We start from the raw sequence: 15761 nt of genomic DNA, 5'->3' as shown, positions 1-15761 counted from the left end.
CGGGTGAAGACGAGGGTCGGATGATACCAGCCTCCAAAGCCGAATCAATATAATCCTTCATCGCCCGAATCTCAGGCGAGGACAGAGAGTACAGACGTCCCTTGGGAGGTGCGGTCCCAGGCAACAGGTCGATAGGACAGTCATAAGGCCGATGAGGGGGCAAGGCAGTGGCTCTGGATTTGTTGAACACCTCCCCTAAATCCATGTAACAGGACGGTACAGATGACAGGTCAGGAACCCTCTCCGTCACCGTAACCTCCGGGTTTACGGCAGGAAGAACGGAAGGTTCAGGGCCAATGGGGTAGAAACCGGAGCCATAGACACCCCACCCAGGGGGGGTGAGGAGGGACCCCCCTCCGGGCCCCCAGCCGGTCTGGAGTGGAAGCACTTACTGGAACAAGCCACCCCCCATCCCGTGACAACCCCCATGGTCCAGTCAATAAGAGGGTTGTGTTCACGGAGCCAGGGAAATCCAAGAATAACTGGAGGGAGAGAGGAGTTAACCAGGAAAAATGTCATAGTCTCTGTATGATGGTCAGGAAAACTCAGAGTGACAGGAGAGGTTCGATGAGTTACCTGCCATAGAAACCGACCATCCAACGCAGTAGCACTCAGCGGAACAGGAATCGGAATAGACCTCAGCCTCAATTCTCTAGCCAGAGAAATAGCCATGAGACTGACGTCAGCCCCAGAATCCACCATAATCTCCAGAGGCCTGGAGATCTCCGTGGAGGCAACTGTCACAGTAAATAAGGGGCGAGAGGGGCTGTTAGTAACAGAAGTATGGCTCACCAGGACCCTCTCTTTCACTGGCGAGCCTCTCCTTTTACTGGACACCGGCCAATGAAATGGCCACGCTGTCCACAGTAGATGCAGACGCCGTCCTGGATCCTCCTCCATCTCTCCTCGGGAGAGAGGCGTGCTCTGCCCAGCTGCATAGGCTCCTCCCCCCTTGCAGCCTGCGACGGTGAACCCACAGGTTGAGGAGGCGATGAGGGCATGCCACGCCCACTCGGAAAGAACCCCCTGTCGTAATTCCGTGATGAAGTCTTGCGGCACCTCTCTCTCCTTCTCGTTCAAACAACCGTTTGTCGATCTTTATAGCCAGCGCGATAGAGGCGTCGAGGTCCTCAGGCAGATCTAATGGGGCCAGGTGATCTTTCAGGCGCGCTGGACAACACCACACAGAAAAGCATCCATAAGAGCAGTCTGATTCCAACCGCTCTCTGCCGCCACCGTCGCGGAATTCAATGGCGTAATCAGCCACTCTCCGCCCGACCCTGACGAAGATGTACCAGCATCCGGGCCGCCTCTCTACCCGGGAGCGTGCTGGAATATCTGGGTAAAAGTCTTAGAAAGGAAAGCAAATGAGTAGCACAGAGGCGAATCCCTGGCCCACTCAGCCGTAGCCCACCTCAGCCCGTCCAGTCAGATGAGAAATCAGGTAGGCTATTTTAGTTCTGTCCGTAGGATAATGGACTGACTGGAGCTCAAAGTGTAAACCACACTGCGTCAGGAATGCTCGACAGTCACCAGACTCACCGGGCTTCGGGAAACGCCGGAGACAGGTGAGGCATGGCAGGAGAACCAGCAGATGACTGGCGGGCGGAGCAGCAGGATCCACACCTCCCGAGAGTCCAGTGGCAGAAACCGTGTCCAAGGAGCCTTGAGCGACGGTCGGCGTGGACACAGACTGGATAGCCTGGAACTGTGTTGACAGAAGGGAAACCTGATCGCACGCGCGGCCCGCTGGAAGCCCTGCTGGCGCTCCGCCATCCCACGCAACTCCCGCTGGATAGCAGACAGCACTTCCTCAAACTGATGAATCCGCTGTCCTTGGGCTGCAGTGGCGTTCTGCTACCGCGAGTTGGCGGGGTCCATGTTGTGGCGAGATTGTACTGACACAACCACAGGTAAATGGACCCACAATGCACAACTCAGGTACGCGTGCCAAAATGTTTATTGCAAAAGTCAGACAACACACACAGGCAAAGGTATCCAAAAGTGGCAGGCAAAAGGGAAATCCAAACAGGCAAAAGTCGAAATCCAAGGAATACACAAACGATAGGGACACTAGGGAATAACGCTCGAAGGCTGTACTCAGGGGAAGCAGACAATCTCGCACTGGGGTAAGGGGAAGACTGAACTTAAATACACTAAACAGAAAGGATAATGAGACACAGGTGCAGAACATTAGGGCGGGGTTGAACAATCACTGACAACAGGAAGTAAACAGAAAACACAAGAAACAACAGGGAACCTTCACAATAAAACAGAAATGTGAACACGACCTGAAACAAAAACAAAACACAAGCGTGACACAGGAGCGGAACGTGACACTTTGAGCGTGTTGAACGATGTTGTAACCTTATGTTACCCACCAAGCATTAGCTAACGTTACTTTTCAACCAGCACATATTACTGTGTTGAAAAGTGGCATGTAATTAATTATCACAAACTGATGCCTTGTGGCAAAAAAGCAGTATTATGGTTGAGTATTTCTGTGACATTGTATGATTTACAATTACTCTCCAACCTATCATCTGGGTCCCCGTGTTTTGACGGAAGTTACCAGTAACTAGAGGGTGAAAGGTTATAATGCCACTGACCAGCGACTAAAGGAAACGTCCCGTGTCAAAAATAAAATAACAGATTTCTCTGGGTTTGAAATTTGGTGAAAACATTTGGGATAGTGTTAGAACACAACTCAAAAAAATATATAACATGGGTATTGTCGTTTTTAGACATTTTAATGCAGAAATGTTACATATTGTACCTTTAAGGAGGGGGGTTTAGTTTTAGAGTCAGGAATCAGGTAATTATGGTGAAAACAAGAGCCAATCAGTGGTGAAGAAAGGGGAGGAAAGGAAGTGAGATACAGGAAGTGAGGAAAGCAAGTGCCAAAATAAAATGGGGATCTTTAGTACAATAGGGACTAAATAAAGAGTCTTAAGAAAACAGCTACGAGAACAAACATAAAAACAACAGATTATCTAAGTATGCTGGACTGTACCAAAGGTCATCTAACGTTACACCACTCTCAAGTCTCAAGTAAATATCAAGTTACAGCAAGTAGTAAAAGAAAAAGAAACACAAAAAAAAAAAACAAGGTTAAGTACCTGACTCTGTTATGGTATGTACAAGGTTATGTACGCAGTGACTTCCTGGAGTCTTGTCATCACCTCAAGGTTGCAACAGAGGACAGTTAAGTCACAATAAATCTGTTTGTTTGTTTTAAATCAAGTTCAGGCTGGATATTAATATTTTGTATTCATCTCTTGGAGTAAGTTTCCAACATCTAAGGTAAAATCCGGAAATAAAGATGCTAACATTTAAGGAAAAAAAACACAGGTACAATTTAACAATAACTGAGAAGAAGGCCTAATGGAAATATGATTAACATAAAAAAGAAGTAAGGGGACTTTGTGGACTAGACTCTAGAGGTTTAAGACGCTGACCATTTTAATGTAATGTCCCCAGTTTGAGTCTCTCGAATATACTCAATACCTAAAAAATGCAAAAAGTACCCTTTAATTACCCAAGTAAAAGTCCCTAAACCCTGGTTTCTATGCCAGGACAAACATTTGAAAAATAATAATAATAACAACAACAACAATAATAATAATAATTATTGGTTATGAGATACTGTAAAAGCCAAATACTACACCTGATACACCTGAGTTAAATATTAAAGGGGTTATAATATATTATAAAAGCGCTGGAAGCCCTGCCTGTATAGTTAAGGTTGCTTCTCACTACATCATGTTGAGGTTGCTTCCCTCTACATCATTTTGGGACCAAAGATTGAACTTTACCCCGTTAGAATAAAAAGTGTAATGTCTATTTTGAAAATGGAGTAGCAAAACATTCACAAGGTTTGGCGTGATGGTCCCAGCTTGTTGGTTTTAGCAGTGAGCTTCCTTTGCCATAGACAGAGAGCCACCAATACTGAAAGACAAACACAATTACGGTTTTAATATATTTTCTTCTTCTTCTGTTTAAAAGGTGTAGTAGGTAATGCCAGTTACACACTGGCTGCGTGGCGTTTGCGTGGCATTTCTGTTGCGTGTCAGCTGCGTGGATTTTTCTGTCTTTACACACCAGAAACGTGTCTGACGCGGTGCTGCTGCTACTAGTCTTGTCTGGACACATGTATGTTTCCCATTGATAAAATGAAATACCATGTTAAATATAAATATATACTGATCTGATTACAGCAAAGACAATGTCGGCAGTATTGATGGCAAAATAGGCTACAGAATATTTCGTTCTGTATCGACAGTTGCAATATTAGAAAATCGATTTTCTTTTTTAAATTACATTTATATCTGCATTTATGTCAAAACCTAGAGACTTTCAAACATCAATAAGTCATTTATTAATATGCATTTGTGTCTAAATGACATATAAACATCTTTTCCTCTTCTATTTTGCCTGGAAATGCTTCCAGCACGCTTGCGTGTTGCGTGAAAAATAGGCGTTGGTTTTATTTCTGCAGGCACGCGTTTTCGGCGTGGCTCGAGCCGCACCTGAGACGTGCGTGTCACGCAGGCAGTGTGTAAGCTCTAACCTGTTAACATGGGAGCCAAAATATAAACGGACACGGCACACAGCTTACACGCTCGCAAAATGCATCCAGTGTGTAACCGGCCTAAGACTTATAAAACTAACTTTCTGTTATATGTCAAAAATCCACCGCTCCCTGTTCAGATGCACCAGTCAGGGCCGGGGGGGTGGGTGGGTGTCTAACTGCATGTCAATCACTGCTCATGCACACGCATTCCTTCTCCCTTGTGGGGGGAGGGGCTTAGGAGACCGTTTTGAGCTTTAGCAGAAAGGAGGAGAGGAACTGAGAAGTTGTTGATGTAAAAACTTTTTGGCTAAGTCCTGGATCTTTGCAATCCTACCTACAGCACCTTTAAATGTCAGACAAATGGCATTTAATCCATAAAATGGCAACAAAAAGGGAAATATCTGAAGTTTGACCTAGATGGGTTTTAAGGCCACCACCAGTGATTTTGGATTGAACACCGCAAAGGTGGATATTTTAGATTCATATTCAATATGTTGAGCATTTTTCTCGGTGAGATGATCTACGTATATCCTGTTCCCTTATGGCTCCAGTCTTGTTCTAGTTGTGCATTGCCAGCTCTTGTTTTGACAACTCTTCTCTGCAGACTTTTTGCCTCAGCCCGTTGGCTTTACTTGCAGAAACAGACTCTTGTCACATTGCTTCCCGTTATTAGCTATGGAGTAAAGACTGTTTCTACTCTTTCTGCTTTAAAGTCCTCCTTCCAGTACTGCACATATCAGTCAGGGTGAAAAAGCTTCTCAGTTTGTAATTTTTTACCACTAAGGGGTGCCTAGATTCTATTGAAAGTGGTAGAAAACCAGCATCGAACATACACAATCCTCATCAAAAATTGTTACAATAATTCAAGTTGAGGTTTTCACATAAACAGCCGGAGTCGAACTGATGCAATAAATGCAGCCTTCATCATATATTTATCACAGTATAAATCACTTTATCAGTCAAGCCTAATTAGTGTACATACCTGACATAATACAGGGTATCAGCAGAAAACGGACCCGATGTACTAAAGATGGAGGTCCGAGTGTAACGGTCTTGTCACCATACCTTATCTGGAAAACAATACAGTCACAGCTATTAGAAAATGAATTTTACACTGGGACAGCTCATGAGAGCAGATATTCACTATGTGTATAATTACTACTTTGAGGTAAACATCACAATTTGAAAGTCATTGCGGGGAAACTAATATACTTCTGAGGACTTTGCTGTGATATACTGTAATCTGGTGCTGTGACCCACCTTTATTCTGTCTACAATCACAATAACGTTTCTGTTGTATTTCTGTATAATGGAAATTGGTGCAGTTTGAATGAAAGATTTACTTTTAAGTGCTGAAACGTAGCATCAGGTGTCCTTTTAATCTCACAGATGAAAAAGTCAGTTTCATTACTGGTTGCTTTGGTTTCCATGATGCAGGGGTGTTGTTTTTCTTCCTCAACGCCCCACACCTCCAACTCTGCTACGGTCATCTCCAGTTTGTCTGCCTTTTTCTGAAAACCCAAACAAACACTGTCCTTTTATGTATTCATGTCCTATATTTGTCCATGTGTGCTAAAAATATGCATTACCTGTATGATGATGTGCACATCGTCCCCTTCCCTTGTGGATGTGAAGCTAGTGAACTCAGGCTCTGGATAGTAGGTCATTGGTAGGCAGGCCAAGGTTTCATTGGCTACTTTCAGAAACACAGTGCTAGTAGAAATCTCTTTTTCAGCTGCAGGTGTGTCATAGGTGAGACTCTGCAATGAATAAAAAAAATCTAAACTTCTGTGTTTGTGTAATATATCTCTGTATATGGCATAACATGACATGGTTAAGATGGGGACATGGTAAACTAAGCAATGTAATGTGACATGACAATTATACAGCATAATTCAATATAACAATGTGACACTGGTTGATGTAAAACAACATATGCTAATACAACATGAGACATTAATAGGATGCCAAATAAGATAAAATATTAGATGATGCTGCAGCATAACAAAAAGAACATGTCATAGCATGACTTGACATGTATTATGTAACAAGAGCGCATTATACTGTATATGACTTGCTTCACTCTGCAAGTTTTTGCATGTGCATTGAAGCTTGTGACTACAATATGTAATGTATTATACTTAATGTAGAGTGAAATGACATAATGCTAAAGATTACATTTGATGTGACATAATATACTATAATTTGGCATACTGTGATATAACATGACAATGTACTGTAATGCAGCACGACATGATTTGACATGACATCATTAATATAAGACAAATATATACATTGTGGCATATACAGACCAACCTGATGGTTCCTGTTCTTAGGAGGTCTGACTTCCTGCGGGGCGTGGCTGTGCGTGACCCCTTCCACAAACTCCAGGTGGGATCCCATGAGTGTGATATTCCTCTTCCCACTACAGGACACAGAGCAGCAGCCAATCAGAAAATACTAATTTAATACAGATTCAATACCAAAGAAAGTTTTTTTTTCTGTTTTTTTTTTTTTTACCATGACAGCCTGATATGATGGTAAAAACACAACTGTGACTACCACGTTTATATAAGGGTTACCTACATATGAGAATTTAAGTTTGAATCTCTCATTGTGGTCCCTGGAAGCTTCCGTGTTCACTACAACTTACAATATGATTGGACAAAAACATACTGAAAATGTAATAGAACAACATTAAAAAGAAGTGTAGATAACATAAAGGAATGGTTGGAATGTGCTCAAAAACATTAAAAGGGGTGATAGAATGATTATATAGGGTATTTCACACTGTTCCTTATGGTCTCCTAATGGGGTATGTAACATTGGTTGGGCTGAAAATGGCCTGGTTGATATTTTATTGGCCCATATGCATCCCTGTGTTTTGGCCCTATTTGTAACAAGAGCTTTTCTTCCAAATATGGTATGGTCATGAATATTTAGATGAGCTGCGCGCTGATTGGTTGAGCGACTTGCCATACGCAGACATTAGAGACGCGCGCTGATTGGTTGAGCGAATCCCCAATACACATACATTAGAGAAGCGACAGAATCTCATATTCCAGACACTGCAATGTTTCATTACCAAATTCACTTCTGAGACTTTTTAAAGCGAGAAATCAACTATATAAAGCTGAAATATGGGCCGTTTTACAAAAATTGATGGCTAATTGCAAATTTGGTAAGACGTGTCGGACTTTAGGAGCTCCACACAGTCTGACGAGAAAGCGGCAGCCTGCTGGGCTCCATACCCAGCGCAAAGTCACCCTTTGTGGATACTGCACTACGGGGCTCCGCGGCCAGCTGCCGGCATAACTAATATATTTACAGTTTGAATTTCGTCACGCCACTTATATAACATCATTCCCCAATGTCTTATAAAGCTAACCGTTGTGTCCGATTTGATTTTTAAGGCATTTTTATGAACGGGTGGGCTCTTTGTAGGACGGGCAGCTGCTTGCTATATGTCCCATTCATTACAATGGGGAAATACCGCAGCTAGCTAGCTACACTGTCGCCATAACTAAATTATATTTACAGTTTGAATTTCGTCCACGCCACTTATATAACATCATTCCCCAATGTCTTATAAAGCTAACCGTTGTGTCCGATTTGATTTTAAGGCATTTTTATGAACGCGGCGTCTTTGTAGGACCGGCAGCTGCTTGCTATATGTCCCATTCATTACAATGGGGAAATACCGCAGCTAGCTACATTTTCGCCATAACTAAATTATATTTACAGTTTGAATTTCGTCCACGCCCTTATATAACATCATTCCCCAATGTCTTATAAAGCTAACCGTTGTGTCCGATTTGATTTTAAGGCATTTTTATGAACGCAAGGCGTCTTTGTAGGACGAGCAGCTTCTTGCTATATGTCCCATTCATTACAATGGGGAAATATCGCAGCTTGCTCACTTTCGCATAACTAAAGTATATTTACAGTTTGAATTTCGTCACGGCATGAATATTACAGATTCCTCAAGGTCTTACAAAGCTTAGCTAACACTTTTTAGCTAACACCGATTTCGGATTTCAACTGAATGTATTTTTGTGAATGTCAGAGTTAGGAGGAGGCTAGCTAGCTCTCATTGATGGACTCCATCTCACCGCGGCTCTATCAATGAGACTCGCCGGGACAAGAGGCGGTTATTTCCCGATTGTTTGTTTAAATAACTCAACACACATACCCATTATAAGATTAACTGGAACTCGCGCCGCGCCGGTAAAAGATTGCGGCGTAACAAGCTCGCTGACACTGCGGTCAGGCGGATGTAGCAACCCAGGTAGCACGGCGCTTAAACTCCGCACACAGTCGGAGAAAATTTACAATTAGCCATCCATTTTCGGAAGTGGCCCATATTTGAGCTTTATATAGTTGATTTCTCGCAAAAAAGTTTCAGAAGTGAATTTTGTAATGGAATAGCAGAGATCTGCGGACCTAGCTAGATTCAGAAATACATCTGATTCCGGTTAGTTGTGTCGCCTATGTAAATGTTGGGGCGTGACCGTTCTCTTAATACACCCAAGGGCTGAGAAAGGTTCCGGATTTTGAGACGCTTTACGCAGCAACTAGCTTTGTTGGGATTCGCCCGTTTTCAGCGGCAGTTTCAAAATATGAGGTTTTTCATAGTAAAGGGGTGTCAATGTGATTTTGAGCTTCTATGTATGTCCCATTTACCCACCGAACTGTCGTTATTCAACTATGACAGGGTAAAATCGGTTTTGCATTCTATCACCTCTTTAAGATCATCACTCAAATGTTGAGATATTCCGCCTTGGACCAAAGTGTTGGCGGAAACAACTGGCTGAATAGCACAAAACCAATAGCCATTTCAAACGAATACAGTCTTTTACTAGTACCCTAGTTCCTTTAAACATTTTGCATCACAATCACCAGAACAAAAAAAAAAAAAAAAAAAAAAAATTTGTATGCAGACTGTTAAATAAAAATATTTGTAGGTTTTGTTGTGTCTATAAGTAAGACAAACTTAAAGTTTACTAAAAGTTTCTGTGAAATGGTCGTGGTGAACTGATGACACTGAGGTAGAAGCTCCGTTGTTCTTCAGTTAAAACTTATCGCCCTCTTTATGTTAACATAATGGTGACAAATGAATGCCTATTACATTACATGTATCTTCCAGCTACATGTACATAAATGGTTTTTGCATGTTAACAAGCAACAGTGTTAAAGATGTTTTAGAACAAAGGCAGAATTGATATCTTCGGTTGCTGTAACTAAAAGGGAAGTGATCTTATGGTTAAAGACATTGGTTTGTGGAAGTGTCTGTCTTTCTGCATGAGACGACCCCCAACCTGTAACTGTTTACTCACTTACCGACATTGTTTCCTAGAATAAGACTCAGTCAATTCTAATGAAATTAGTGACAAAGCACTGGGGACACATCCCATAATAGCCTACCTATGTTTTCACTGCCCTTTCTGGGTGTCTGTTAGTGTTGACAGTGCTGTTTAGAGCATTTGTAATGCCAAAGTATCAAGTAAGAATTTTAACTAAGTTCTAATAACTTTATGATAACCATGATGTAGACCAGGGGTATCAAACTCATTTTCCCAGAGGGCCTCACTGGAAAAAGAGAATCCCACCGAGGGCCAGACATGTAAAGTTTATTGACGTGCTTTTGTTACTGTATGTACCTTTTTTTTTTTTTTTTTTACATTTTGTTAGCTTTTTTTCCTCATTTTTGTTGATTTTGTTCTGACTTTTCAGACATTTCTGTGCGCTTTTGTAAATTTGTTGCTTTTTCCGACATTACTTCTGTGCTTTTTGTAAATTTTTGTTGATGTGAAGCCCTACAAAAGTCATCAAAAGAGTTCCTGATGATACATTTTTTTTTTTTAACAACAACCAGTTTCACAGCCTGAATATGAGTCGGCAAATCTGCCAAATTCTGCTTTGAAGGTCAGATAACTGCAGTTCAAAAACACTTTCCTGTGTTTTTGGTTTGCGCGGGACTAACCAGGCGGGCCAAAATTTATTGTGAACCCAAATTGATATACCGGGCCAGATCTAAATGTGCAAGGGCGGATTTGGCCCGCGGGCCTTGAGTTAAGACCACATATCCTCAACCCATGTGTGCGTTATAATGTCTCACTATTGAAAGGGGCTGCAGATTCAGAAGCTGATCCCAGTGATGGTCTTGTTTGTTCACAATCATTATTCTACTGTTTCAGTAATGATTAGGTTGAGATTTATTGATAGCTGATTGAAGCTTTTCTTGTTCCATCTCCAAAAAAAACTCATTTTGCAAAAACACTCTTTTGCTAATAGTTTTAATATTTTTACACTCCTCCACTCAGCAATCAGTAAACTTTTTTATATTTAGAATAATGTGAGAAAGAAATCGTCATGATAAATAGTTATTAGTTAAAAGCATTGCCAAAAGGCTAAAGTTGTCACATCTTATCCTCAAAAAAGCTTTTATCAAACTCTTAACTTGTGTGTTGGGAAATAAAAAATGCCAACAAATCCAGTCATACCTGATCCAGGTGCTGCTTGGTACAATGTGGGTGCAGGATGGGGACGACCGATAGGTGATTGTAGCATTGCCATGGCAACTACCATCTGGGAGGAGAACACATACTTTGACCACGCCTTTATTATCGGCACTGGGAATGTGGAACGTCAGTTTCACACCAGTGTTGTTCCACACAGGAGATCTGATCAGAGCACACAGACAGAGAGAAATCAGTTAGGCTGTGGTGACAATGTCTTTTCCTATATATGTAATATATAGTCATTATCTATCTAGAATACTACATTTTGGTTTATAAATTATATATATATAATTTATAAACCAAAATGTATTCTAAATTTTTCAGATCAGACACAGTAGTGTGTGTGTGTGTGTGTGTGTGTATATATATATATATATATATATATATATATATATATATATATATATATATAAAATTTAAAATGTTTCTGAAACTGTGTATTTTTTATCTGATGATAATGAAATGACTTGTAACAACAAATGAGACAGAAACAGTGAAAGGAACACTATTTTTATATAGCTTTTATTAATGCCTTTGCCCAGGTCAGATTTTTCCCACCGATATCACAAAATGATTTACAGCAGGTAGACGGCGTACACACACATTCTGACCGGTCACAGATTTTGGCGACACCACAAAAAGTCTGTGTTAGTGAGTATAAAGGTAAAAGGTAGCAGGAGATTTCTTTATCTAGGCCTAATTGTATTTTAATTTTAGAAGTTATCTGCTGTAGTTATGGCTGATACAGGATGCAGGACCATCACAGAAAAAAAGGAAATTAAACAAAGAACAACTAAAAGGAAAGTTTTATGACAACAGGCGAAACCCCGAGTCAACCTAGATCTGTCGGGCTTTCAACAGATGGAGACAATTATGGGATTGTAGATGATTCAAAACCCAGCCCAAATTGGCCCTCAGGTATGTAATATAGACATATTACTGTATTACTGTATTTTATATTTTATGAATAAAATAGACATTTTATTCATAAAAACAGTGGTACATTCGAAGCTTATGAACCCATGCTAAAGTTGAGTAAAAAGAGGAATAAAAAAATATCTTTTGGAAATTGATCTTAATGCCTTAATTAGCCAACCTTTAAGATCACCAGTTTTCTTTGTGAATGAATAATGTATCGTAAATAAATAAATGTTCTTCCTTAAAATACAGGGGGCATAAGTAAATACACCCTATGTTAAATTCCCATAGAGCCAGGCAGATTTTTATTAAGGCCAGTTATTTAATGGATCCAGGATACTATGCATCCTGATAAAGTTCCCTTGGCCTTTGGAATTAAAATAGTCCCACATCATCACATACCCTTCACCATACCTAGAGATTGGCATGGGGTACTTTCCATAAAATCATCTCTCAATGCAAATCAAACCAGCTATTAGGCTAACTGAAATAAAACCATGCCAAACCATCCCCCCACCCCCCCTTCCATATAGCGCGGACGTGTAATTCCTTGTAGTCAGTGTTTGTGTTGGCCTACTATTATTATCTTTTCCCTTGTCCCCTTGTAGTTGTGTAAAGCGTCCTTGGGTTTCATGAAATGCGCTATATTAATCTAAGTTATTATAAAGTTGGTTGCTTAAACAAACTCTTAGTGCTTTGGCTCATGACACAGTAACAGTGACACCCGGTTTAGCTCACAATACATCCAGGCTAAGTTACCATTTACCACACTTTAAATGCAACAATGCATCTGTAACATATTCTCTTATTGTAAATGAATGATTTTCTGCTTGAGCAAAACATTCATCGCGACTATATGACCTCTCGGTAACTCTAACTCAGTTATATACAGTAGGCAATACAGCACCGTAAAGAAAAGACCTTTACGACAGCAGGTGTGGTAAAAAAACACTTTTTGGGGCCGCTAGAATCAACACAAACTGAAAAGTTAATATAGCCATTTTAACGTCAATGGAAAACGTCAAGTGGTTTGAAAGAGAATTCATAAGGAATTATGGAAAAACAACTGCGGTGCAAGCAGAATCCAACTGCACTTACACTCGGTTACGTAATTATGCCACTCTGGATGTTATTGACATAGATCTGCTATGGTGTTCCCGACAGGATAACAAAAGTAGTCTCATTGAGATGAAGACCAACTTTTTGGAGGGAATATAACAATAAAATAAGCAGACCCTATGGATCAGCAAATCAGAACCTCATTGATTGCCTGTGGAGCACAATCAGCTTTTACATCACAAATCCAGCCTCTGGCTTTAAGAAATAACAGTGCACATAAGATTGGCTGAAAATCTTGTAGGAATTGGGAATTCCTAATGAGTGGCATAACAGGATTGTTCTATGAAATGTAAATTTAAACAACCTCTAAATTGACTCACTCTTGTGGAGTGCAGTCCATGTCTGCTTGGATCCTCACTCTGGTCACATCACTGAGGTTAGAACCAGACAGCACTGCATGGTTTCTGCCGTAGAAAGACACCACACTGGGAGCGATGGAGGAGATCTCTGGTCTCTGACAGTAAAACACACACAAAGATATCCAGTTTGAATGCATTATCTTCGACTGATGTTTTAATCTCTACTGAATGTGACTAAAGTGAGAATCAGAGGGAAAATGTGTTTGAGAATTAAGGATTAGACTCACAGAAAAGTTCATCCCTGACTCCATCTTTTGGCAAACACTGTCCTGCAGGAGGAAGTTAGGAGAAGAAATGAAGCATGACATTCACTTTGAAGGTTCTATTAAGAGTTGATTCAGGACCTGTTTCAGCTAACGTTAGCTTAGCTAAAAAAGCTGGAAATAATAAGTAAGAAATCAGCTTGCTTTGGGTATATTCCAACAACTATAATACAGTCGTATGTGTTGGACGTTCAGAAATAGCAAATGTAACATTTTGGTTTAAGAAGCAGTTAGCTTAACTAATTACTGATCAGCAATAGTTGTGTCTTCCCCTGTCCTCGTAGTGAAGGTGACATCTTTGCAAAGTGTCTAAACTCTGAACAACTTTGAGCAGACAGTAATGTGTTGAGTGAGTTAGTGACTAGCTTGCTAACATTAGCTAACGAGACACAACATGTAAATACGAGTTTTGGTGGTGGAAGGCATTTCTTTTTCTAACTTTTGATGGAAGCTAGCAGTTTGTTTCCCCTTTGTTCTAAGATCAGACAAGTGAATCTTTGTATGAATGAAGCAATACATTGGAATCATAATGAGTTAAAAATATAATTACATTCCCCACTCCTTGATTTGCCCAGGAACAGCCTTTTTTGCTCCAGCTACATCCGGCACCGACACACTGCAGACACCTGCAAGAAAACAAATGTTAGAAACTATTATTACTGTAAACACTCAAATATAAATCATAATGACTTAACACAAAGACCACAAGATAGGAATACTGTATATGCTACCTGATCAGAATCAGAAAAGGGTTTTTTGCCAAATAAGTAACACTTAGAATTTCAAACTCCTGTGGATTTATGAGGACTATTGTTGACTGCTCCTCAGATCTCTGCAGGGTAAACTGAGAAAGCTAGCTAGGCTATCTGTCCAAGCTGAGTTTTCTCTCGCACTCTCTCTTGAGCGTAGCGCTGTCCATGACAATTGTGATAGGTTTAAAGAAATGCCAATTAACCTAGAGCATGTTTTTCTCCCACCCCGGAATAATGTGTGGACTAGCCAGACCTTCCTCCGCTCCGCAGCGTGTGGATGGTCTGGCAAAGTGAGCCAAAAAAATTATATGGAGATGCTGCTCCTCCCTCTCATAGACGTTATGCTATGTTTGAAACTTAAACTCAGTTACTCCACTCAAAAGCCAGTTAATTAGTTTTATAAAATGTTTTCAATCAATTTTTGAAAAACTTGATACTGTTGTATCCGAGTTAACTGCTTCTTTAGTGATTATTCTATTACTTTCTTACATCTTTTGTTCTGTGTATTTTTTTTCCTTTTTGTAACCTTTATATACAAAGTTTTTGATTACTGCCATGTGTGGGTCAATATGTGTTTGTGTGTTCAGCTTTCAGTTGTATGCATGTGTCTTATGTCAGTTGGATGCCTGAGGTTGAGTTTACAGCTAAAATGTTTATTTGTACTTCTTCACATTGATTCTCAATAGATAAACCTTGGCATGACAGAAATAAAGAACAACCAGATTCCCGGAAAAGACAAGGTTACATTATTTTTTTGGTGTAACTGGGTCCTGATAATTAATCTTGAAAGAAGTCTTTTGTTTTTCAGCTCTCTCTTTGATCATTTATGTTAGACATGATCTGTCTACTTACATTTCTTTAAAATGGTAGTGGACTTACAGGACAGAAGTTGGCGGTCCCTCGATGTCTGAGCAGTTGGACAGCTTCAGTGCTTTAGACAATTGTGTCGTCCCAACTCTAATCTTAACTGTGACATGCAGGCCTGTTAAGGGAAAAAAGAAGTGAATATGTGATGTCTTGGAACAATATATAACATTAAACAACACAGATTTCTCAACTTCATTTGAGGATTCTTGTGACAGTGAAAGTCATTGATCTTCAGGTTTTAAATTCACTGGATTATTGTATTTATCACATGTCACTGACCTCCAGCAGGAAGTGTGCTATTAGAAAGGATGCAGGTGCATTGTGGGAATTGTTGAGGAAGGCCGTCTCTGCAAAGCTTACTGGAACTTGCAGAGAATTTACAGGGACAG

General features: G+C 40.5%; 1 protein-coding gene across 1 annotated transcript; it reads right to left on the bottom strand.

The window, feature by feature from the left end:
* Positions 1-2739: 2739 nt before the first annotated feature.
* LOC120553418 (plexin-C1-like) lies at positions 2740-15742 on the bottom strand. The gene is made up of 11 exons (XM_039791790.1): positions 15652-15742; positions 15385-15487; positions 14304-14379; positions 13718-13759; positions 13452-13585; positions 11077-11256; positions 6890-6998; positions 6163-6333; positions 5917-6084; positions 5556-5643; positions 2740-3948 (listed from the first exon to the last, which is right to left on the bottom strand). The coding sequence occupies exons 4-11, from the start codon at positions 13739-13741 to the stop codon at positions 3869-3871; spliced, it is 954 nt and encodes a 317-aa protein (XP_039647724.1). The 5' UTR covers positions 13742-13759; positions 14304-14379; positions 15385-15487; positions 15652-15742; the 3' UTR covers positions 2740-3868.
* Positions 15743-15761: the final 19 nt, after the last annotated feature.

Source organism: Perca fluviatilis, chromosome 23, assembly GCF_010015445.1.
Source record: "Perca fluviatilis chromosome 23, GENO_Pfluv_1.0, whole genome shotgun sequence".
Lineage (NCBI taxonomy): Eukaryota > Metazoa > Chordata > Actinopteri > Perciformes > Percidae > Perca > Perca fluviatilis.
Note: the sequence above shows the minus strand (reverse complement) of the source record. Positions and strands in the feature narration are given on the sequence as shown.